At 33.2% G+C, this 26,248-nt stretch overlaps 1 protein-coding gene across 8 annotated transcripts in view; it reads right to left on the bottom strand.

Annotated features, from left to right (window-relative positions):
• C2CD5 (C2 calcium dependent domain containing 5) overlaps positions 1-26,248 on the bottom strand; it is a 99,070-nt gene that overhangs the window by 42,595 nt on the left and 30,227 nt on the right. For all 8 annotated transcript variants that reach the window (XM_064284490.1, XM_010595368.3, XM_064284488.1 and 5 more), the window contains 5 exons: positions 24,841-24,926; positions 18,775-18,883; positions 6,495-6,609; positions 3,581-3,676; positions 1,040-1,231 (listed from right to left, as the gene is read on the bottom strand). In XM_064284490.1, coding sequence (XP_064140560.1) covers positions 1,040-1,231; positions 3,581-3,676; positions 6,495-6,609; positions 18,775-18,883; positions 24,841-24,926 — 598 coding nt within the window. The remainder of the gene's footprint in view (positions 1-1,039; positions 1,232-3,580; positions 3,677-6,494; positions 6,610-18,774; positions 18,884-24,840; positions 24,927-26,248) is intronic.

Here is a 26,248-nt window from a genome sequence, read left to right as displayed (position 1 = left end):
CCACACAGTCGGATGCCTTTGCATGACCACTAAAACACAGGTAAACATCTTTCTGGTATTCTCTGCTTTCAGCCAGGATCCATCTGACAACAGCAATGATATCCCTTGTTCCACATCCTCTTCTGAATCTGAATTGAATTTCTGGCAGCTCTGTGTCGATGTACTACTGCAACTGCATGAGATGCCTATGACACATCAAAGCAGACAGGCATAAGAGTCTAAGGCTCAGAAAAAGTTCTGGACTGGAGTTTTAAATTTGAGAGTCATAGACATATAGACAGCATACAGACCTACAGGAGTTGATGAGTTTAACTAGGGAAAGAGCTTCACAAAGAGGGTTCAGACACAGATCTGAAGGATCACAAAATGAGGAGGAGTCAACAAGGAGGCTTAAGACTATACATAAAGGTAGGGAAAAACAAAATATATGACACTGTGAAGTCAAATGAGTTTCAAGGTGGGCAAAATGACCAATTATGTTGGCTATTGGTGAGACGTGAAGTAAGATGAGGACAGAAATGTCCAATGGATTTGACAGCCTGGCAGTTGTTGGCAAACTAGACTAAGTTACACTATTTCCTATATGCCTGGAACAATTTAGCATTTCCTACTCTAGTGCATTTTAAACGAAACTCTTTAACACCTAAAAGAAATAGTAAAAGACCCCATACCACTGTTCTTTAAAAGAAAAAGGACAGTCAATTTTAAAATGTGTGACATTTAATTTCATTAAAGCTGAGTGTACTGATTTATATCCCTACCCTGCACCAGGTTAATTAATAATCCCCAAAATAATTAACATTTGTACAGAACTGAAACACTTTTAAAAAATGCTTCTGCATACAAACCTATTTGAGTTTTATAAAGAAGGCATTTTTTCCTCCAAATTTCATATCTGATACAATGCAAGGTTCAACTAGCTTGACTTGCCCAGGATCACACAGGCAGGAAACAGCAGAGCAGATATGTGAAAATTAGTCAATTTGACCTCAAACCCCATACTTTTTCTATGACATAAATATTGGTTTCACAAACCTACCTTGCTTGGATAAGACAACCTTTTCCAATAACTGTTGCATCCATTGGGAGATCTATAGTGGTAAAGAGAACATCAGGAACTTTTTGTTTCCTGCAGTTGTAACAATACGTCAGATGAGCTGGAAATGGCATATTTAGTTCATCATATGGTATGTGGCAAAATCCACAGCCTGCAGGCAAATTTTCTTCTAGCCTATAAATACAAAAGAAAAAAAGGTATCTTTAAGAAGATCTATTCATTTTTTCAAAAACAAATATCCCATATACAGTAGGCGCTATACAAAAGTTTACCACAGTAGCCTCTGAGGGCACCACTATGACTGATAAGAATTACAGATGAGCATGAGATTAGAATCATATACTTTCCCAAAAGAGAAACAGTTTATGTAAGTAGAAAGTCACTTTGTACAAATTCATTTGTTTAATGACTTACCACCTGATAAAAACCACTAATGGTCACAAAGTTTTTCCACATGAAAGTTCTAAATATTTGTAGGAACACTGGTGAAAGCATACAACATTAAAACAAACAGTTAGACAATAAAGGTATCATTTTCCTACTAGTTGACAAATGCAAGACAAATATAAGCACAAACAAAATCCTAAGAAAAATATTATTAAAAACTGGACATTTTGGGAAAAAAAGTATTTAAAAAAAAAAACTGAAAGGAAGTCAAAAATAGGTATACTACAAACTTTCAAATTTTCAGCAATCATGTCAACATTTCTGAAAACCAAAACACTTCAATACATTTCCATAAACAATATACTATGACACACAATCCACAAATGAACCACCCACAGCCCCCATTCATTGTAAAATGTTTGTTGTAATATGCTGCTTATGAATTCATTTCAGAATAATTAAGGTATTTCACTAGCCTTCTTTTATTCACTAAATTGAGGAAATCAGAACAGGAATGGAGACAGAAGGAAGCCACAGGGAAAATGCCAGAGTTTCCTCCAGCCACATCTTCTAGGGCTCTAGGAAGATGTGGGTTCTCAAAACCTCCCTAACCTAAAGTACCTCTTGAGAAATTGAATCTTGGCCATGTTGACAAATTAGAAAAGAAAAAGAAAATTCATACTACAGCTACTATAATACAGGCTTTCTGTAGGTGGTTTATATATATTATTTCACTGAAGTGTCACAATAATCCTTTAAATCACATTAAATTATTCCAGATATTATTCTTTCATTGTTGAGATGGCATCCTGATACAACAGAAGTAACAGCGAAGTCAGACAGATCTGAATTCAACTGTGTCCACCCTCGGCAAGTTATTTATCCTCTCAGAGCTGCCTCTATAAAATCAGAATAACATCTACCTAAAAAGATAATTTTTTGCTTTCTTCCTTAATATATTCTCAATATATCAGTACAGAATCAGACAAAAAAAAAAAAAAACCCAAATAAATATATGATGGAGTAAGGGGTCATTAAGATTTATAATATCCTGCCCAGCTACCACCACCAACTGCTCTGACAGGGTTCACAACAGAGGGTCCCAGAGAGAGTTAGAGGAAAATGTAGGACAAAATTCTAAATCACAAAAAAAATACCAGACTTACTGGTCTGACAGAGACTGGAGAAACCCCAAGAGTACGGCCTCCAGACACCCTTTTAGCTCAGTAATGAAGTCACTCCCTAGGTTCACCCTTCAGCCAAAGATCAGACAGGCCCATTAAACAAAACAAGACTGAAAGGGCACACCAACCCAGGGGCAAGGGCTAGAAGACAGGAGGAATATGAAAGCTGGTAAAGGGAACCCAAGGTTGAGAAAGCAGAGTGTTGACATGTCGTGGGGTTGTTAACCAATGGCATAAAACAGTATGTGTACTGTTTAAAGAGAAACTAGTTTGTTTTGTAAACCTTCACCTAAAGTACAATAAAAAAAAAAAAGATTTATAATATCCAAGTAGACTTTGGTAAACTAATAGTTTTATATAAATACATTTGATCCTTTTTATCTGTTTATGGAAAGCATTTCTGACATTTATAAAAGCCAACGGTTTAAAGGGACCAATACCTAAATAAACAAAAAAAGTAAGCTTCTTTTACCTAATACATTCTTGTTCATTTTTATATATGTTAAACTTATACTTCACTTTCCATGAAAATTTTATACATAATTTTGTATAATATATTGCTTTAACTATTTGCAAATTAAGGAACTTTTGTATGAAAACTGTTTCATGACCTTTTTCAATTTTGGGGAGGGACAAAGGAAGAGAAAAATCAAATAATTATTTCTAAATTGTGACAAAACCAAAGGAATGTAAACTTTAAATTCCCCAATTGGTGGCCATTATGTGACACATTATTCAAGCTACTAGAAACAACGTCTACAATATAGTACAGAATCCAATGTCTCTTTGTTGCTATGGTTAGTTAAAAATCAGTGAAGTGCTTGATCCTGACTTCCACACTATACCACTGTAACCCACCCTCGTAGAGAAGAACTATTCTGGCTGTAAGAAAAAGAAGTCAACCTTTCCCTTCTCTGCCCCTATGAAAAAGAAGCCAGGCTGCCATGACAACCTCTGTTCCAAACAGCCCTCCACGGTGCCATCCTGCAGAAATCTAGGGTTCAGTACAGCTGCCGTCCCGGATGCAGATAAAATACAGACCTCTTCACTATGAAAGAAAAAAAACACAGGTCAGCATTTCAGGTATATAACTTCAGAAAATGCTATATATCCAAGTGGTTATAAGGGTGACAATTTAAATCCAAGTTCCAAAACCAATCCGCTGCTGTCCAGTCAATTCTAACTCATAGCGACCCTGTATGACAGAGTAAAACTGCTCCACAGGGTTTTTCAAGGCTATAATCTTTACAGAAGCAGACGGCCACATCTTTCTTCGACAGAGCAGCTGGTAGGTTCAAACCACTGATCTGACAGTTGGCGGATGAACGCTTTCACGACTGTACTACCAGGGCTCTGTAAATCCAAGTTAGACTCCACTAAATATTAAATAATATCACAGGATTATCTCTAAAGCTAGGGTAGAAAATATAAGTAATACAACTTTACTAAAACGGAGGGCAAGAATTCATTACTTAAAAAGTATAAAATATAACAACAATAATTTCCTTTAAAATATGGTAAGACTGAGACTGGAATGTTTCATAATATAAATAGTAGCAACCTACATTGTTGAACCACCAATAATTCATTAAATTTTACTAAAATACTCTCCAAAAGCACGTTAAATTTTATTAAAATTTTTCTAATAGCCTAACTATGTTACTTTCTATACTGTTATAGCTTGATTTAAATTTAACAACATAACAGTATCTGAAATAGTATAATATCCAAAATATACTAAAAGGAGCTTAAACTACATTATTTATATATATGTCAAAAAAACTGATTTTCAAAATAATTCTGCAAAAGGAAACTCTGTATTACATATGCCCAATTTGAAAACTAAAATGTTAGACAATAAACAGAATTATTGGATGAGCTTGCCCAAAGAAAATGAGGAAGTAGCAGCCTGGGGATGAAATGCTGGAAACAAGGGATAAATGGAACAGAAGCCAAAGAAGACAGGTCACTGGAACTATGAGTAGAGGAAGGCCAGGCTGAAAAGCTAAGTTCACAGTAAGAATGTCCAAAAGTCAACACTTAACTCACTGAATAACATGGAGCCGCTGATGGTTTTTGAACCAAGGAGTTAAAAGAGCAGAACTGCATAGCAAGGAGTTAATCCAACATTGGTGGGCAGGATGGGTTAGAACATGAAGAAGGGTAAAGATGGGATTTAAATATAAAGATTCTTTGTTGTTGTTGTTGTTTTTAAGGTCAGAGAAAGAAATTAAGGCGCTTGTGTCAGATCAACTCAAACTTCTAAGTAAATTAAACGGACTCATTTCTGTCCACTCCCCTATATGTGACCTATCTCCAACCATGCTGACTCTACACCTCTGGTTCTTCACACATGTGATTCCTTTAGCCTGGAATGCTATGCCCTATGCCTGTTTTTCCTCATTTAAGTAATTCATACTCATCGTCCAAGGCCCAGTTAGAGTATCATTTACTTCATGTGACACTTCCTTCCAATTCTACTCCTGACCACCAACCCTCTGTGATACCAAAGCATCCTGGAATATCCCTACCATGAAATTTACTATATTGCCATAATATCCCAATAGAATGTGAATATGATGGCAAGAACTATATCTTTTAAAACCGTATCTCTAGGATCTAAATCAATGAATGTGGCAAGTCTACTGGGGAGTAAGGGCAGGGTAAGGATGACTAAGTTAGCAGTTTAACAAGAACAGAACTACTACGGGAATAGAACAGTTCAAGAGTATAATAAATGATCTGCCAAGAAAAAGAGAAGGCCTAGAAAAGATAAGATAGCATAGCTCTGTAATGCCTAGATTTAGTACAGTTTAATGATTTTTCTCTAACAGTAATGATTATCACAAGAGCAGAGACATCTGGCAATAAGAATTATCTGAAAACAGAAGGTGGGAAAAGAGGGCGCCAGAAGGTCCTAGGATTTCTAGAGTGATATCAAGTAAACTTTTAAGGGGCTACAAAGTCAGGTTCAAGAATAGCAGAACAGCAAGTAAAACCAGAACTTAAGTGATGAACTGGGAAAGTCTCGATTAAGAAAAGGGGGAAGAACACACTAGCAATGTAAATGAGTAAATAGATGGGTGGGAAAACGTTAAGTTATGATCAGAGAGTGAAATTTTATAGTTTCAAATTTTTTAAATGGAACAGTTTCTGAAACAATGAAGTTTGAAATACGGTTGAAGGTCAAGTGGGGACAGGGACTTGAGAATGAGAAACAACAATGCCAGGCTGTTAGGAGATAATCACGCATGACTAGAGGAGATGTAATTAAGGAGATGGCAGAAAAGTAATTTAAAAAGGCAGAAGAATGTGTTGGAGGTAGATAACTCTGAACAATGGAATGGAATGGACTTTAAAGGAGGAGAGGTTGTTCAAATGAAGGTAGGAGAAAAAGGAATTAAGAGCCTTTTTAACCGGGCAGAGGTAGGAAAGACACTTTATTGGAAGGAGAAAGTCATGTTACAGTTAGTAAAGGGGGGCAGAATGAGTTCACGAATTTTAAAGACACATTTACAATCAATCAGGGATTCCCAAGGTCTCAGTGGAAGAAGCCAGCAAAGCCACACAAGCTGGAGTAAAGCAGGCCTAATGTTAATACTTGCTATAAGCCAGTATTACATTCTTATTTAATCCTCATTTGATAGGTGATATTATCTCCATTTTCATGTATAAACTGAGGCTGAGGAATTAACTTTCCCAAAGTTTTGCAGTGATTAAGCAGCAAAGATGGCATTACATTCTATTTGATGTACTCTAATGCTCTACTCCTACCACTTCATTTTCTCTATATTTGCATAAAGCTTTTCCCCTTCCAGATGACATCCTGTAAGTCATGGCACCTAGAAAATCAAGTTATCATTTACCAGATGCTAGTTGATTCACTGTAGCCCACTACAGCATGACAGCCTAATGCTTTCGCATGTGATTTTATTTCTTGTCTGATTTCTGCCCACCAAGCATCTCGAGTTTCTGGTTCATCTGAAAAATAAATTTTAAATCAGTTCACTACTCAACAGGACACTATCTAGATGAACATGAAATGATTAAAATAAGCACACTCTGGGAGGTAAAGAAGTATTGTTCTGTAACAGATTTTAAAACCCCTCATCTTTAAAATGTTATTTCTAAAAAGCCTAAGATTTAACATTTTAAACTTGACTACTGGAAAAGAAATCACCCATTTTTTTTAATTAACTTAATGAACACCTGTATTTTATTAGATACAACTTAAAATGCAGACCCAGGGTCTCAGAGTCTCCAGACTCTAATCTTAAAGTAAGAGGATATGCTATGTCTCACCTCACTGAAGGAACACCCTATGTGTCATAGCCATAAATTTAATTTTACTTTAATTTTATTTCCTGGTACCTATTTTTTATAACCCAGTATAGTCTGGGTTCTTTCCAAGGCAAAGATTTGTCAACGTTAAAAGACAGAAAGTCATCTGAAGCCGTTCTAAAGAGGTGTGACTCCTAAAGCAAAGTAATAAAAAATAAAGGGCCAATCCAAAAGTGAAAACAAAATACACATTTAAAAGATCAATACAAATAATTTGGCTAACGTATGTAAGGGCAAATTTTAGACAGAATACTATAAATTTCCTGTATGATTATAATTAAGAAAATGGCTTAGAATCACAGAACTGTATCTTATCACCGTAGAGAAGTCCAATATTGTTTGCAAATGGAGCATAATAAATGGAGCATGTGTCACATATACCTCATCACTTGCATTTAGCTGCAAACTATTATTGAACAGCAGCTGCAAATTATAGTAACATTTTATGTGCAGAGGTGTTAAAAACAGAAACTGTCTATAATCAGCATATCCTGATTTGTTTCTATTTATGGCCATTTCAGTTTGGGAACAATTTGAGATAAAAAAAATAAAAATAAGAGTAAGAAGAAGCAATTCTAAATAGAATGCTAAGGTCTTAGTGTAATTTTCCACAAACACTATTAAAACTGAAAAATCAAATAAACACTTTCTATTTTTGAATTGCAGTATCCATCCAGTTTTCAAAATGTTTTTCCAAATAAGTAGAAGAAATAGAATTATACTCACTATTAAAATACTGAAGACAGCAAAGTAAAGAGAGGTTAAGAGGCTTTTTATAGCTCACATTAATATGATGTGACTTTGTTTCCTCCACAGGGAGGAGATCAGCAAAAGGGAGAAATGAGGAGATAAAAGCCAGAACTACAAATGATGCCAGTCAGTTCTTGAATTAAGGTTTTGGATCCAACCAAGACAGAGCTACCCTAAAACTTTCTTTCAGAAGAAAAGAATGAAATGCAGACTCCAGGAAACTGAGGAGAAGATCAAAGTATGAGACAAAGATAAGAGGAAGAGAAACAGAAAAGACTACAATATGGCATTACCAATCAATATTATGAATTAAATGTGCAAGACAATTAGGTGGCCCATTTTTGAACGCACACTATTGTGTTAGGGAACTCCTTCACGTTCCTAACGGTAATGCACACATTAACAGCACAGATACACTTTCAAATCCATTCCCTTTTCCTTCTAAGACAAATGTGTGGACCAATTTGAGCATCCACTGAACATCATTCTTTCCTAAATGGGAATGTTGATAAGACAAACTTCTGCTGAAGTAGCTGGTCTAACCTATCAAATTATTTATGATTCTGCAAAAATAAGTATCATAAAGGATAGCAGAAATATACCTCAGTTTAGAAAATAATTATTTTTCTGAAAACTGTGTGAAATAAAAGGCCTAGATTTTCTTAAATTCACTAGCAGAAGCTATTATTTACTTCTTAAACCATTCTGGAAGTTTAAAATATTATTCACAAAAGCAAACAATTTTTTTTATACAATGGATTTCCTTCACACTAGATTTGCCTACATCTGTTCTGTACCACAGTAATACACAGTAGCTTAGGTTTTCTGTTTTAAAAATGAAATTTGTAAGATTGTTTTAAAATTAATGAGAAATAGAAGAAGCTACTTATTTTAAAATCAAATGTATTTTAGAAATGGCCAGCATGTCTAAATGGAAATGTAATAATTACTATGAAATATGTGTAACCACATAGAATACAAAGTTTATTTACATCAAACTTACCTTGAGATAACACATAAAATAATCAGATAATTAAACCAAACACTATGGAATAAGTGGCTAATTAAAGAAACAAAAAAGAACAACAGAAAACAAAACAACTGAATGCAGCAAAAGTAGCATTCATATTCTTCTGACAAATTCACAAGCAGCCTTTATTTTGACACATGAGCCACACATTTGCACATGGGGATGCCACTGTTGTATTTAGTAAAGTATTTACAAGTTTAATAAACACTAAAGAGTTACATAACATGGGAGCAAGGAAGCAAATGGCATATGTCCACACTCCAAAGAATTTTTCAAATTTGGTTTCTGGTTAAAGCAAAAGCTCAAGGAACGAAGGGTTTGCAAAGCAGATTCAGCAGACAGGAGCCAGAAACAGTGGATATTTTGGCGCATGCTTGGATCAGGTGACAGTACAGACTGAAAACTATGGCAGCTCACTGAAATGGTTACAGAAAGTAATGGCCCTAGATTCTAGGTGAAAGCGAGGCAAGCATACAGTAGGGAGCACTTAATCACAAACTAGTCATTGTATTAATAATTATTTAAAACTGTAAGTAAGAAACTGAAGGATGAATTCGTTGGCTATTAAATTTAGGGGTTGTTTAATTAAAATAGAATTAAGATTAATCAATTCATTTAATATTAAAGCAGAGTTAAACTCGTCTTCAAAGCCTATGTTATACTAATGCCAGAGATGAGCCAGATAATATTAAAGCAGTATTATCATTCAGCCTAACTTGCTACAAACACATATTCAGAAATATCATTAGTACTTTATTCCTATAATGGAATCTGTAAGACTTAAAAACCACTAACTACATGCTTACAGGGACCACACAAGTGAATCTGAATTATTTTATTCACCCTACCGAAGTACAAAATTGAGGAGCTCTTATAATTACATAAAAAGTAAAATAAAGGGACTAGCTTAAAAAAGTATGGCAACTACACATGCCATATAGGAAACTGATATAATTTAGCCATTTAAAGTGTATACAGCTGAGATGTGAGGACCACATTTAATAAACATTTCAGAAATGTAAAAAAAAAAAAAAAAACTCTTCGCTTTAAATACCATGCTTTACCCAATAATCTATACAGACTCATTTAAATTATAAAAAAAAATCATTTTAAGAAAATTTTTTATTTATACAAATTATACTTTGTACTACTTTCTGTTTTCCTTCTGAGTAAACTCTTCATAGATAATATCACAAATCTTTTAATATATCCTTTTAACTGTAGGCATAAACTGAGCTCTAGATCAATGTATCACAGACACCTCTTTTCAGGAGTAATGTAAGCCCACTTGTACTGACATCACAATTAATTCATTTTTACTCTGTTAACCTTTCTAGAGCATAGCCATAGCTTGATATCTTGCCATCTTTTTAGCATCTTATCATCACTATGTTTCTGAAGTGTAGGTGAAAATTGTAAAGGTTCCTCAAATGACAGGAACAGTTTACATCTCAGAAAACAAAGAAGCGAACAACTCAACATAATGTTTATTCAATTCTATCCCTTTGAGACTTAAAGCAATCATACACTTGCAACTAAGAAACACTGACTACCTGGGGTGTTAAATTCAGTTCTATTTTTGCATAGGTCTGGGAGAGAATAACCCTGCCCTTGAGAATCTTTTAATCTGGCTGAACAAAAGGAAATGGATAATCATTCCCCTAATTTTTAAATGAACAAGAAGATAAAATGTTAGTTTGGATCAAATAATGGTTTTTAATACAATGATACTCTACCTTGTTAATAACAAAAAAACAAAACCAAAAAATAGACAGCATGAAAAGCTACATTCTCAAATATCTGAAAGTAATATTCCAACTGATAACAACCTTTGAAGAAGATAAATTTCCCCTAATGAAGGACAAATTAGAGAGTTCAGGTCCAAGGGAGTATACACTCTCAAAGTAGGTGGGGATTCAACACCAGATTAAGGAAGAAGATTCTTATTAAAGAGGAAGTAATATAGTTAATACAGAGCAAACATGACATAGTAATTAGGGATGTTAGGATGCTAGCTAGAATATAATCCATGTTGTAAAAAAATCGGATATGTAATCTACTCCTTAAAGCATGAAATTAATTCTTCAAATATATATAATTTAACTGAATATTCATTACTCCAATATTACTAGTATAAAGAATAGCTCATATATTATACAAAGAAGACATGCTATTTATTTACGCTTTCTTGAACTCTGTATCTACTTCCTGGAAAACCTTATTAAAATAATAAAACTCAAATCCTGGTTAACTATTGTAGGCTTAGTTTCACTTCTACTTATGAGCACCTCTTAGATGTAGTGAAAAGAACAATTGCTAAGGTCATCCATAGAATCCAATTTCCAAGAGAGCCTATTTACACACACACACACACACACACACCCCAAAGCAGTGTAGGAAAGAGCCCAAATTGGGTGTGTGAACATGATGTTTGTCGGGCACGTCATTGGTGTCCCCAGTACCCAACACAGTGCTCTGCACATGGCAGGCACTCCATGAAGATTCATTAAATAAAACCAAAAGTAAAAAAAAAAAAGTTAATTTGTATATGCATATTCTATAAATATTTCTTTATACATCAGCTGACTCACATGTTGTTAAAATTAAGTATTTCAACGTAACGATTATACTTATTATTACCCTAGACCTTAACTATTAATTTTTGCTCCAAAAATAAGGTAAATCTTCTCAACAATTATATTTCTGATGGCTAACAAAAAGGAATAATATTTTCCAATTTTAAATCACTAATCTAAAGCTAACTTACCCTAGTTAAAGTTTATTGTGAGGCTAAAAAAATCCTAACAAGAATATGTCCTAAATTCTACAATCTGTCTAAAACATACTTTTTAAAAAAGCAGCTTTTTAAAATATTCTCAAAAACAAAAACTGTATCTAGTTTTAAACAACAAATTTTACTTAGGACTAAAAACACTAACTTTTAAAAATATTTACTAAGTTTGGAAATATTTCAAACTAATACTTTTCAAACCACATTATACAACATCTTATATATCTTCTTGCAACTTGTTTAAAAAATATCTAAGCTGCCATGCATCCTATACACAGAAAGAACAGCAAATTTTCCTCAACTACCATAAACTTACTAATTAAAAAACTATGTATGAGCCATTCAGAAACACTTTTAGTGGTAAATTCAGGAGAAAAAAAGATCATATTCTTTGAGAAATAATGAGCTATAACTAAAAAATTTACTTTTAAAATATTTTTTCCAATTCAACTTTCAAATAAACTTGAGTTTCCAAAGGACAGGAGTTAATCGTTTGCTGGGATTTTAGACTTGCGGATATGTGGGGGTAATTACAATCTCTCTCTCTCAGCTGAAAGCTACAAACAGCCTTGTTTACTCGCCCCCCCCGCCCCCCGCCATTCTACTAACTACAAAGTCCTGCTAATTGTACATTCTAAACATTTCTTGAATTTATGCTCAAGAGTATAGGTTCCGAAGCCAGAGTACTCAGGTTCTAATTGTGACCCAGCCACTTCCTATTTTGTCTTGGGCAAACTGCTATATATCATTTTGCTTATCTACAAAATGGGAATAGTACCTACCTCAGAAACATGTTTTGGGAATTAAATGATTTACTACTGCAACACACTTAGAAGAGTGCCTGGCACACAGTAAGTACTTTATAAACATTAGCTCTCCTATCACCACCAAACCCTAGATCAGACACATCTCTGCCTGGCCCAGGCTACTGCACAGTCTACTAACTGGAAGCCCTATTTTCTAGTCTTGCTGCTTTTAAATCCATTTTCCGTCCCGCAGACAAAGATGCAATGTAAATCTGATCATGTGCTCCCCCGCCTTATTCCCATGCACTCCCTGTTACTGGCATATCACACACAGGATCTGTATACCATATTTTTATGCAAATAACATGCCCCTTCTATGGTTGTTTGCCAACCATGCCCTCTCCCGGCAAAGTATTTTCATAAGCATACTATGCTAATTTTTTTATAGCAACATATTAAAAAATGGTACAGCGGCACTTATGAAAATACCTGACAGGGAGGGCCTGGCTGTCAAACAAACGTAGAAGGCGCACATAATTTACATAAAAATACGTTATGCTGCATCCTCCCCCCTAGAGCTAGAACCACCTTTTCTTTCTCAGAGTGTATTACCAGGCAAGAAATACAGAAGCAAGATTTAAAAAAAGGTAATCCTCAGATATTGAGCTCCCTTCTTCCTGCTCTAAAAAAAATATTTTCTATCACTTAGTTATCACAAACTAAGACAGTAAAACAGGAAAAAAGGAGATAGGAAAGAAAAAAAAAAAGCTGAACTAACCAAAACATTTTGTACTCAGTGGCAAACAACTCAGTGAGTAAAAAAAAAAAAAAAAATTTTTTTTTTTTTTAAATCTATGTAATCATCATCCAAACGTACCAGCTACAATGTTGTTTTGCAAATGCTGGAAGTTTCAGAACCACACTGTATGTATTAACATGGCTCCAAATACACTGAAATATATACCTACTAATCTATGTTATTTTCCTATATATCCTTCAAGCTAAGTTCAAGAATTAACACTCGTATAATCTTCCCTACCACACAGAGTTAATCATGCCTTCTTTAATCCTGTATCCTGTACCACAGGTTATTTTCTACCACACAATACCACAAAATTAACCATTTACCTGTTTGTCTATCCTCCCAGAATATGAGCTTCATGAAGGCAGGGGACTGTCAACTTTGCTCATTAGTATCTAGCACAGTGTGTGGCACAAAATAAGTTCTCATAAATGCTTGTGTGACATACCATATTTTATGAAATATTACTGTGTGATATAACATTCCTTCTTATTCCAAAACATCTTTCTATATTTCATTGTTTCTGAAATAAGAATGTCTAGTAATTAATAAGTATATTTAATATGGTAATGTTCCTTTTTCTTTTCTTTTGGAAGGCTATTATTAAATTGATGATGCAGCGTAAAAACATAGGATCAGAGAATCCAGGGACTACAGCATGGATGAACAATTCCTAGCATTAATAAAAAGTATATCATAATTAGTTTTCTTACTAACATGGTCAATTTTTGACTTACTATGGTAATACAGGAAAGCAGTGGGTAAATACTCCCAAATTACAGAAAAGAATATATGAATAATTTAAATATATTTACCAAATATATTACGTTTTGTCAGAGCTATCAAGTTATTTTTCCTATACTAACATCCAAATCAATCTGATGTCTGAAGATGGACCAACTGTAACCAGAAACATTCTAATACTTCAAACAAAAGCATAATACTATGAGAATATTAAACGCAAAGGATCATCCTTTACGCTCTTTTAATATCTTAACACTTACAGTCATCTTTTTTCTTCACATACTTACTTCCTGAATTTATTTTAAATGATGGCAAGATATACTGCTTCCTCAATCATGTTTGCCCTTGCCAAATTCTGTGATTCTGTTCACATGTGACAATGTCCCTATTATAATACGTCATTTTTGTCTTTTCCACTTCCCGAGATTGTTCTATCATCTGATGAGCACATTTCTAACCCTAAACATGCCGGCCTAACGAGATTTCAGTTCCTTAAATTATTAAAGCTCAATCTGTTCTTGGTATCCTTTTTCTATATAATTAGCCTTTTTCTCTTCCCACTATGCCAATCTGCCCAGGTTTTGAAAACATATTTTTATTAAATTAATCCAGTAGGGTATTTTTAATTTCTCACTAAAATTCAATTACAAAATATTACATTAAAAAATGAGAATTTTAACTCTAATCAATGTGACAGCATACTGGCAAAAACTTGGATAGGAAAAGAGTTAATTTACCTAAAGATTTACCAACTGATGTCAGTCTGTATCTGCAAAGGCTAGACCTGGTCAGACTGTTTATTAGATCGAATTTAGATAAATCTGCATGATGAACATGAGTCACTTCATAGTCAAATACATATTACTTTATAAGAGAATTGCATCTTGGTCTCCTAAGAACAAAAAAAGTTGACAATATCGAAAAGATTATGGGATATTATCTAAAAATTCAACTTGTTTTGTTATTTTTCTGTGGACAGATAAACTTTGACACGAAGAACTTAAAAAAGTTCTTTAGACAAAATACCAACTTCTGATCCTGATTCAACATGGTTCTGTTATTTAATCTAAAAAACAGATACTATAAAATTTAGATATTTATATTAATAAAGAAAACATTTCCTTCATAAAGAAAGGTTAATTGGCTATGACTCTAAACCACATCATCAGCTGTAAAGTTCTCTATCTTGGCTTGGTTTCTTTAAAAGCTATAGAGACTGTAATCATAAGTAAAATTACCTAAAAAGAAATATTATATTCTTATGCAAAAGGAGAAAGAGGAAAGCTTATGACAGCTATTAATCCAAAAAAAAACAAAAAACTGCTTTCAGTTATCATACTTGGAACACTTCTAAAATTATAAATAAAAATGCTAACAGTTATAACTCGTATGGTATTTTACAGAATACTAAACGTATTAAATTAAACATAAAGTTTAAATATACTTTATTTCAAGACTATCGAACTAAAAAAAAAATCAAACTAGTCACTCAATATTCATATGTAACAAATATTTGCTTGATCTTAAAGTTAAATACCTGTGTCATTTATCGGATGTGGAAAATGTCCAAAACATAATAAATATAATTTAAAATTATCATTCTGAAAGTTAATCATCTAAAAAAAGACATTCACAATTTATGGTATTTCTGCAGATTTGATTAATTCATTTTACTTAACAAATTCTCACATTTACATTTTCATAGTAATTACGAGTTATATTATTGTAGTATGTAGCTGTATAACTGAATTGACATTAAACCTATTTAATCTAAAATATTTCTAAAAACTTCACTGAGCTGCCATAATTTTTGTCAGCATATGTAGTACTGAATGACCATTAAAATACCTGAATTGAAACTATTCCAGTCTAGCAGTTTGTAAGGTCTTGTGTTACCCATAATTCCGACAAAGGCTGAGTTCAAAACAGCAAATTAGTAGATCAGTTTTAGGTGCAGAATAATAGGAATAAAACAAACAAAAAAAAAATACTACAAACAAGAACACAATTGACAACATCACTTGACAGGAACTAGGAAGACAGAGACAGCAGAGTTAATAAGAAGTAGAAATAGAAAGGGAAGAGGGAACATGCTATAATAATCTACATTAACTTAACTAAAATCTACTTAAGATGATTACCTTGATGTTAAAAACTACCCCATTCTTTCCCTTGATGTATGGGCCTGTTTACTTAATATTTTAAAAAGGAAAAAGTGCTTTAAAAAACACTTCCAAAATAACTCAGAGTTAGCACATGGTAGTGACTTTAAAATAAGATCTTTACTTCTATGCTGAATATGAAATAAAAATTTCCCATATTCAAAAAATAGATTTAAGATTAATTTGAGAGTGCAAAAGCACTTCCAACATCAGCACATGCATTTCAGCCTATCATTAGTTTCTCTCAGCACAGTAACACAGTGTCACTAAGCTAATACGTAATTATTATGGTACATGCTGATTTGTTTTATTTTGTTTTAACATACAGCATTATTCAAGAAATTAACATTTTTCCCATAAATATTTAAGGGTTCTGGAGATAAAGTGCTCTTGAGAAAATTTTCTTTAGTGTATAATACATACATATAACAACCCAAAGAATATACTATTTTAAATTAAAATAATATATTGGAACCAATATACAATTGATATGTATTTAATTGAAAATAAAACAAAATGAAAATATAAATCATACACCATTAAAAGCATTTATATGTATATGCCCATAACCTTTTGAAAAGTAATCTATTATTAACTAATAGTTTCTACATGTGAGTTGAAAAAATATTATGAAAGGGGAGAAAAGGGAGAGAATGATGAGCTGGCAATTACAATACACAAAACGCATTCTGTAAATAAGGATTCCTATTTTCTTCTCTGAACTGGAATTCTTATTATTGTTACACAGACGTAACTGGCAAGTATGATAATCCGCCCCCCAAAACAGTTTTTTGTGACTAGCAACAACAATCAAGTACAGATCTCTACTTAAATTTAAGTAATCTTCATTTGTTCTCCCAGACTCTACAGCTTATTCAGAGTACATGGAAGCAACAAAATAAAGTTGTTTTCCGTTAGCAGGAGACATTTGTTGTTGTTTGTCGTTGAACAGATTCCGACTCACAGCCACCCTATAGGACAGATTAGATCTGCCCCCATAGGGTTTCCTAGTCTGTAATCTTTACAAAAGCAGATCTTAAGGTCTTTTCTCCTGAGGAGCCACTGGTAGGTTCAAACCACTAACCTTTTGGTTAGCAGTGGAGCACTTAACCTGTGTACCACCAGGCCTCCTTAACAGGAGGCATTAGCAACAATTAAATGTATTCCTGAAACCACTTTTGGACCTATCATATCGGTAGATACCACGTATCAAAATATTTGAGTCAATGGTCTGTAGAAACATAGGTAAAACTAGCCTTGGGTCACAGAGTATCAGATATCTTAGTATTTCCTTGCCCTCTCTGAATTATTCAGAAACCCTGGTGCCATGGAGGTTAACAGCTACTGCTGCTAACTAAAAGGGCTGGCAGTTCGAATCCACAGGCGCTCCTTGGAAGCCTTATAGGGCAGTTCTACTCTGTCCTACAGGGTCACTATGAGTTGGAATTGACTCAACAGCAACAGGTTTTTTTTTTAAGTACAAAGATTTGGAACTTGGAATAGTCTTCAAGATGTCAATGTACTAAGCTATCAGTCTGAATTTGCGCTTAACTACTGCAGAATATACAAACATTATAATGAAGAAAAGATCTTAAAATGATCAGAAAATAGGAACAGAAAAAAAAAAGGAATAAACTAGAGAACAAAAAACAAGACTGTTGCTGAAAAGATGTATCTGCTACGGTTTAAAGTTAAATAATCCTGGCTACGAAACTGTCCTCAGAGTATTACTGCCCAATGCAAAAGTTTGTTTTTGGAAGAACTCCATTCTGTTTCCCTGTAATCATTAATTCAAAGAACATTAAGTCACAGGGCATAGATTATATTTAAAAAGTCAAAAGAACAGTAATGCTCTGAATGCTGAAAATCACTAACAGCAATATTTTCCATTTTTTTTTAATTTCAAAACGTTTGGCTCTTCTTGTTATAGCCGTCAATACAAGCCTCCAGAAGAGTTTGCTGGAAGCGACAATTCAAATTTTTCAAAAATATATGTGTACATGCCAAAATGGAATACTAATATGACTTCAGTTTAAGGTATGTCATTAAAATAGTGACTTGAGCAACATTTGAGCATCTACTCAATGAGAAATGCCAGAATGCATTCCATAAGACAATTCCTACCATTTATCCTGCTATTTTTAGATTTATAAAAATCAGCAGAGCATTTCTAATCCAAGGGTCTAAAATTACTAGTACTCTGAGGCCTGTGTTCTTTTATAAACATGAGTTACTATTCATACTTGTTTGCTAATATAGAATAGCTACACAGAGGAAGCCAAGGAACCAGAAACGTTAGGTTCTTTTTATTAAATTCTTAATTTTTTAAAATTCTCTACATTTATAATTACATATGAAAAGATACCTCTTTTAAGAATAAGAAAAATTGCTAAAACAATCTATAATGAACTGTTCCTAAAGAAAAGAACTAACATCTTAAGTTAATCGTCAAAATGGTCAAATGATAAAATTTTTTTATCTGCCTAGGTCAAAGAAAATAGATGACTGAAAAGTTAAAGATTCTCTCCAAGTGGCAGCTTGGCCAAAAATGAATCCAGATTTGTTTGCTTGTTTTTCATAGGTAAGTAACTAAAATATACTTCTACTTAGTTTATTTTTAATTAAGATTATCAAAAATATTTAAAAGTATGTGCCAGTTTATATTTTTTTAATTTTTCTTTCAGACAAGGTTGGCTTAATAAACAACATTAAAAAAATCAATTTTAACAACCACAATTTAAGTAAAGGAAACAGTAAAAACAAACTTTTCAGGAACTTACCAGGATTGTGGATACGATCTAAAAGCTTCACAGAGCGTGCACTAACAACACCCCCAACATGCACAAGAAATCCAGGAGGAAATGCCGTCAAGGTAAAAAATGGGAATTCCTAGTAGAAAGAATGGGAAAAAAGACAACTGATCGTGTGGAAAGTATAAAAAATTGCTGACTAAAAGCCTTTCGTAAGTGTTCTATCCCCTGACACAAAAAGGCTACCCATTATACATTACACATGCTTTGTAATTAAAAGTCTCCTTGGATATTTAGAGTTCTAAATCCATTTTTGTCACATACACAATGTGATAAGGAATCCAAACACTATCAGTTTTCAATGAGGAAAAGTGTTTTCAGAATTCCAATCCGAGATATTTAGAATACATTCTCCCTTCCTCTCACTCTCCTACTCTGATGTAACTCCACAATAGGATGAGGGGATTCTCCTACTTCTCTACCCATAGCCACTACACAGGAGGGTAGACTCCCTCTCACATACATACCCAATTCCAAGCTACAGGTAATAACTCCTAAGCCTGGGGTAAGTGATATGAAAGAATGGAGGCCTGAGAGAAGGGAAATGAGAGGATGGGATGAACAGTGTATGTTAACAGGTACAAAGAAAGAAGATAAGGGCAAATATCAAGTTGAGGTGGGTGAATAATAGCTGTGAAAGATTATTTACTCTCCTTACTCTATCAACACCAGGGTAGAGGGAACAAATGCAAGTGCAAGCATGTACACGTATTACAGAAAGAGGAGAGAGGTATGGAGTTGGGAGCTAGAGGCAATAAAATTCTATAAGCTCTCCCAAGTTTTATTCCCCCCTTCTCTCTTAAGGACATCAAACCTGTCAATTTAGAGACAAGGACATGCAAGCCAAAAGTTCAGCAGTTTGAATCCACCAGCCACTCCTTGGAAACTCTATGGGGCAGCTCTACTGTGTCCTATAGGGTCGCTGGGAGTCGAAATCGACTCGCCTGCAAAGGGATTTTTTTTTTTTTTGCTCTCTTAAGGACATCAAACCTATCAATTTAGAGACAAGGACATGCAAGCAAGAGAGTAATGGGAAAACTGAGTAAGGAAATTCATTGAACTACCATACAGAAAAAGAGGAGATCCCATGGCTGCCCAAATGGAGGGAGTTCTCACATTATACAAATTGGGTGTAAGTAAGAGGAGCTTAATACAGGCAGCCTCCAGGCTATGAATAAGCGCTGTTCCTAAATCTGTCTTTAAGTTAAATTTGTATCTAAGTGGAAACAGGTATGGCTTGTATCGGTCAAATGTTTGTCTTAGTATATAGTAATATAGTGTACCTTTCTATGCATAAAGAACATTAAACACTTCCAAACACACTAAAACATCTTTAACATAATACAGTAATAACAGTAATGTCATATTGTGAGTGGCAATGCAGTGCCAGTTTGTTATTACGAACCATTGTACATACCTCATATTTTTATTGGTTCATAAATACAGGTTATATGTCAGACATTCGTAACCCAGAGACTGCCTATAACTGACTTTTTTAGCTACAAGGTTAATGCAATGCCTCATTTAATAAGTTACTTATCAGTAGCCTCAGCTATTTAAAACATGACTGAGAACTGGAAAATAAGCAAACAGGGCTCTCAATGGCCAAAAGAACTGCTATAATTCCAAGTACTGAAGTTTGTGTGCTTTATTCACAGGAAATTCCCATATATCATATTTGTACTATGATTATATATATATGTATGTGTATATACATACATACATATAGTTGTGAAAACATACAATTTTAGTATCTATCATTATCTCATTTTCTGGACCATGGTGGATTAAATGCAGCAAATAAAATCTGGAAGAGAGAGTGACAGAATACTACCAGAAGCAGGCACATTAAAAGCAGCAAGATTACTGACTGCCTAAAAGCATAGAGAATACAAACTCACAAAAGCATAATTCACAAAGCATAGCAACTTGGCATAATTTAGCACAAAAGCAAACAGTTTCTGTATACCTCAGTAACCAATGAAGGTAAAGTATTAAACGTGTGTGCATGTATCAAAGAATTTAAATTAAATTAATAGGAATAAGAAATTTCTAGGCTATGTAAGAAAAGGATGAGGAACCAGTAGTTAAGTTTGGCCCAGCTGGTGAGGGGTGGGGAAGATAATACTTAAATATATTATAAAATGTTAAGTCAAAATCGTCCGTAATTCTACCTGAACTTTTTAAAATATGTCTTAAATGAGAAATGTGTGGAAAGTTTATGTTACTAGATATATGAGTATTTTTCCCAGTAAATTAGGGCTTTAGGATTTTTTTTCAAGTACACCGTAACTTTTTAATTTCTTTAAAATATCTGAGGCATGTGATAGCCCCACAGGGTAGAAAAAAGCTTTTTTTTTTTTTTTCACATTTAATCATTACACTTAAATCTTTAAAATATTTAGGCAAAAAAACAAACCCTAAAAGTAAAATTTTAGTAAGCTAAATGGAGTATATTACTTCCTTCTGAAACTAGGAAACAAGTTAGTTAAATTAACATATTGGAAAATATCTGCATTTAACACTTTTAGATAAGTATTAAAAAAAAAAAAGCCTAAATGATTTCTCAATTCTGGATTATTTTTTTCTTCTCAAATTGGCGGGGTGGAGGATACAGGAACGAGAGGGAAAGCATCTTACTAGAGGTGGTCAAAAGACAAAAAAGTAGAGGAGTGATGCTGGAGCTGCCCAAAGAAGCCAAGGCCCAGTCAGCAGACAACCTCTATCCTACATGCCCCAGCTTGCCAGTTCACCTAACCAGGACACCAGTTCACATTAAAACACAAAATTTAACCTAAAGTAGATAAAAATGTCATTGTTAGTTAACCAAAACTGTATCTCCAGACAATTCTCTTACTAGAAAGAAATGCTACTGCTGGTATCTATCTAAGTACCTATCATCACCACCACCATCACCAGCAACTACTACCTTGTACCAAGTTCTTACGTGTGCTAGGTATTTTAAAACTATGTTTTATAATCTTTCCCATAGTCCTAAAATGGAGGTCCTATTATCTCCAAATTTCAGGTAAGAAAACTGAGGTCAGGAGGAACTTTTATTTTTTGACTCTTTCTAAGCAACAAACCTGACTATCTGTTTTGTCATTTCTGGTTAAAACAATGAATTAAAAGGTTGATTTTAATCTACTGCCGATTTATTATACCTGATAAATTTATAGATTTTTTTTTCCACTGAAAAATTGTTTCCTAAAGATTGGCTCAAGCACAAACTACTTTCAATATCTACATGTTAATTTCAGTAATTACAGAAGACATTATCTCTGGAAAGCCGTAATTTAAGTATCTTTTCCTGTGCTACCCAGGTGGACTTTACATGTTGCTTCTTTGACATAAGCCAAGTGCATACAGGACACAAGTATTTAGTAGCATGTGTTCAAAGACAGGCTGCGGGAAAAATCACAGGAATACAATGGAAGTATACTTTTTAAAAAGATTTAAAAAGAATCTTTCTTAGAAGATATTTAAATAGTTTATTTAAGAAATCAAATCTTTTTATTATCCCAAGAGACTAAACGAGAGTGAATTTTCTAGATATAAAACTCCATGTTACAATCCTATAATCTCTACTTCTAAGAAAATCATAATTTACCAAAAGGACTTGCTTTATATCAATGTTTTCCAAAGTGTGTTCCTCATTAATAAGTATTCTAAAGGAGGGTTCCATGATAAAGTATATTTGGGAAATACTGGCTTAAACTAAGTTAATCTGGTTTCTTTGCTGGAGAAGAAATACACATCCCAAATTCTAAAAAAAATAACTTCTTAAACTGTGGAATGGGAGTGAGTTTTGTTGTTTATTTTCACAAAAAATAAAATTTTTAAAAGAAGTATAAAAAAGAAAAACCTTTTTTCTTAAGGGTAAAAGAGTCTTATCGAAAAATAAACCTGTCTGCTTTACATCAAATACTTCATACCAAACCCACTGCCGTTAAGTCGATTCCGACTCACAGTGATGCTACAGGACAGAGTAGAACTGCCCCATAGGGTTTCCAAGGAGCGTCTGGTGGATCTGAACTGCTGACCTTTTGGTTAGCAGCATAGCTCTTAACCACTATGCAACCAAGGTTTCCATAGGTGACCCTTAATCCAAATAAAACCTTTATTTGTATTTCTCATCTATTACCAAGATCTAGTCAACTTATTTTTTAATGCTGTTGTGAAAGAAAATAACTTTTATTTCTGATAACTGCTACTTGAATAACTCATTAAATAAAAGATGTTAGAAAACTAAAGTTTCTCTCTTCTCAAGAAAAAGTAAGCCCTACAATTTATTCAGAGTAGTTCAGCAATGGGATAAAAATTAAAAATATATATATATGTATATACACAAAAAGTTGTATACATGGATCTGTAGCAATGGCATGATCTAATATTTGGGTTGACAGACTTAAGGCATGTATCTAAATACATATGGGGAGAATTCTTCATTATTCTGTGTTTCAAGTTTTCCCCAAGAGTCATACTAATGGCAGCCAAATGTGAATGAGAAAGCATGTAAAAGATAATATATTTTCTACATTCTATGTACACAAGAAAAGTAGTCCCATAATCTCAAGTAACTGTTAATATGAAGTAGACACAGATACACTGGCAGTTCAGTTTTTGCAAAGTTGTAAATGTGAACTATAGTTCTCTACATCTCTGGTGCTAATTCCATGAAGGTTATCTAACAATCTATTTCCAATGTGTTAATGTGCCCAAATTTAAAGAATGTTTAAAGGCAAATTAGAAAACAAACTTTATCCAAACTAAATCCTAAACTGCTGCTTTATAGGGTAAGGTAAAGATCTAGGTACAGCTAAAGTCTCTTCACTCTGCTTACTTCAGCTCAGCTCTCTCCAGCCTTGTCTAAAGGGCAAACGCAAGCACAGATACTTTCAGCACAATGAAAGAAAGTCTAGAAAAAAAACTGTTGCGTTGCCTGTAGTAATAGGATCTGCAAAACACTATCTTAAGAGCTAATCTCTAGACAAAAAATATCTTTGTTATATAAAATATATCCTTTTATAGGTATCTGCTATAATGGGGTTTTCATTTTTTTTTTCCTCAAAATGCTACTGTAAAATGGAACATGTAAGATAAAATTCTATAAATGCTTATAGCTTCCAAATCAGACATGATGAAAGCTATGGAACTACATCTTGAAATGACTGACATGACATATAAAATCATGCACTGTATTAGTTAAGTAGGAAAAAGAACATGAGCCTCACAAGTGCTATTAAAAAAAACAAAAAACAAACTTTGCATTATGAAAAAAAAAGTTGGCAACATTTGTTAAAAGCTTAAACTTAAATGATGAAGATTAAAACTAGAAAAGCTTTCAATACAAGAAACAGGCTCTCACACATGTTCAGCAACATACCCGCCTTCTACAGAACCTATGAGGCGATCCTCCCTTAGCAATGAAGTTTATACAAAAAAAAATGAAAAGAGAAAAATCATCCAAAAACTTTAACTATTCATTTTCCTACTCAACAAATTTAGCTACACATTAAATTTATAATTAAAATACATATATTAGCATACTGAATAACATTATTCATGTTACTCTGCAAAAATATGAAATCTGAGCATTTCTTACTCCTAAAATATTGGCCAGTGATGAAAATAATCTCAGTAAATATATTAATATACTAAGGAGTTATTTTTAGTATAATAAAATACAACTGAAATAACTTTTCCTATAAAAATGTCTATTCTTTTTCTACATTATAAGTTTAATGTAAAATCAGAAATGGCTTCAACATTCCAAGTATATTTCCAAGAAAAATATTTCTAGTAAGAAATTGTTGGAGGACAAAACAAAAAAATAGTTACAGAATTATTCCAAATCAAAAGTAATTATTCATAAATTATTTTGACATCATAAATACACTATAGACTTCAAAACTGCAACGTTACAAACATATGACAAAAAAAGTTTATGAAAATAAGTTATATAAGTACACTAAAGCATGAGATAGTAAAGTCATATTAATAGTGTATGAATAAAGAACGTCAAGTAAAGCTTACCCTCTGTTCCAATGCTGACTGAGTCTGTTGCCTTAAAAGAGCTTTAAATGGCCCCCCTTCTTTTCCAGCACTACCACTTCCCATTCCTACAGAACATTAGGAGATAAATAACAACCAACGAAGCAACAACTATAGAAACAAAGTTTAGTTGTATCCATCTTTATAAATGTAATGATTCAAAATATGTTAAAATGATCCAAAATCTGAAGTATTTGGGTTGGCAGCTAAAGCACATTTTACTCTAATTCAAAAAGTTTTCTTAAGAAGCAAGATATCAAAGGGTGTCCTATGACCAAAGCTAGTTTTAGAAAAATTATATTAAGGTGATTATCTCTACATATATTCAATTTTTAAAAGTTAGTCTACTAATATAAAAAAATCAAGTCAATTACATTTACTACACTAATATTGTTTTAAATATTAAAAGAAATAAGAGAAATATTAAATGTTTATCTAAAAGTAAATACAGAGCAGAAAACCATTAACTGTACTGATTTAAAATATTCCAAAATTCGTTAAAGAGTATGACTTTTTGTGGAACATTAAAACAGTCACCTATTTTCTGATAACTTCTCATTTCTAAACACATCATGACAAAACAGTATTAATATTCATACTTTTCAATGTAAAAATAATACTAAAATTTTCAAAAACTAAAAATCAAGGACATGCAATAGACACATCACAAATGTACACAGTTACAGATGAAAGAATTGTATTTCCCAAGCTCTTAGATGTAATTTTTGAGCTTAATGTTTCGTTTCTTTTCCTACCTTATTTTGTTTTTTTGGTAGTACTGTTAGACCAACTACAGTCAAAGGATTATAGAAAGCAGGAGACAGGTGAAAGGCAGGACTTTACAGACTAAAGTTAATGGTTCAATCTCACTCTTTTCAAAACTAAGGATACACAGTGTCAGATTCACTACAATAATTTAAAAAGGAACTAATTTAATTTTACATTTTTAGCTGTTCTCGGATAAGGAAACAAAGGTTAGCATGTGTATAGTCCCATTCTATTCTTTAAAAAGAAAAAAAAAGGAAAGAATTTTATTCTTAGAGTAACCTAAACATGGTATTTAAGAGACTATACAATACTAAACACAGAAATGAAACTAAGGTCTTTATAGGAAGCATTTAAAAGCCACAAAAAAAAAATGTAAATTTGTAGAGATAAATTAAATATCAGAACATTTAGCAGAATAATTTGATAATATAGGCCATGGACAGAAAAAAATGAATAATGAAAGAATATCATCAAAATGAGACTTAAACTGATTCAAACAGAATAATTTACTAATGTAACCATATGGTTTAGCAACATGATGGTACAGGTCCAATGTGAATGGAGTTGGTGTGAAGGGAAAGAAAGTAAAGCATCTAAAACAGAAACCCTAGTAATGAGAACC

Source organism: Loxodonta africana, chromosome 4 (assembly GCF_030014295.1).
Source record: "Loxodonta africana isolate mLoxAfr1 chromosome 4, mLoxAfr1.hap2, whole genome shotgun sequence".
Taxonomy (NCBI): Eukaryota; Metazoa; Chordata; class Mammalia; order Proboscidea; family Elephantidae; genus Loxodonta; species Loxodonta africana.
The sequence above is the reverse complement of the archived record's forward strand: the minus strand, read 5'-3'. Positions and strand labels throughout refer to the sequence as shown.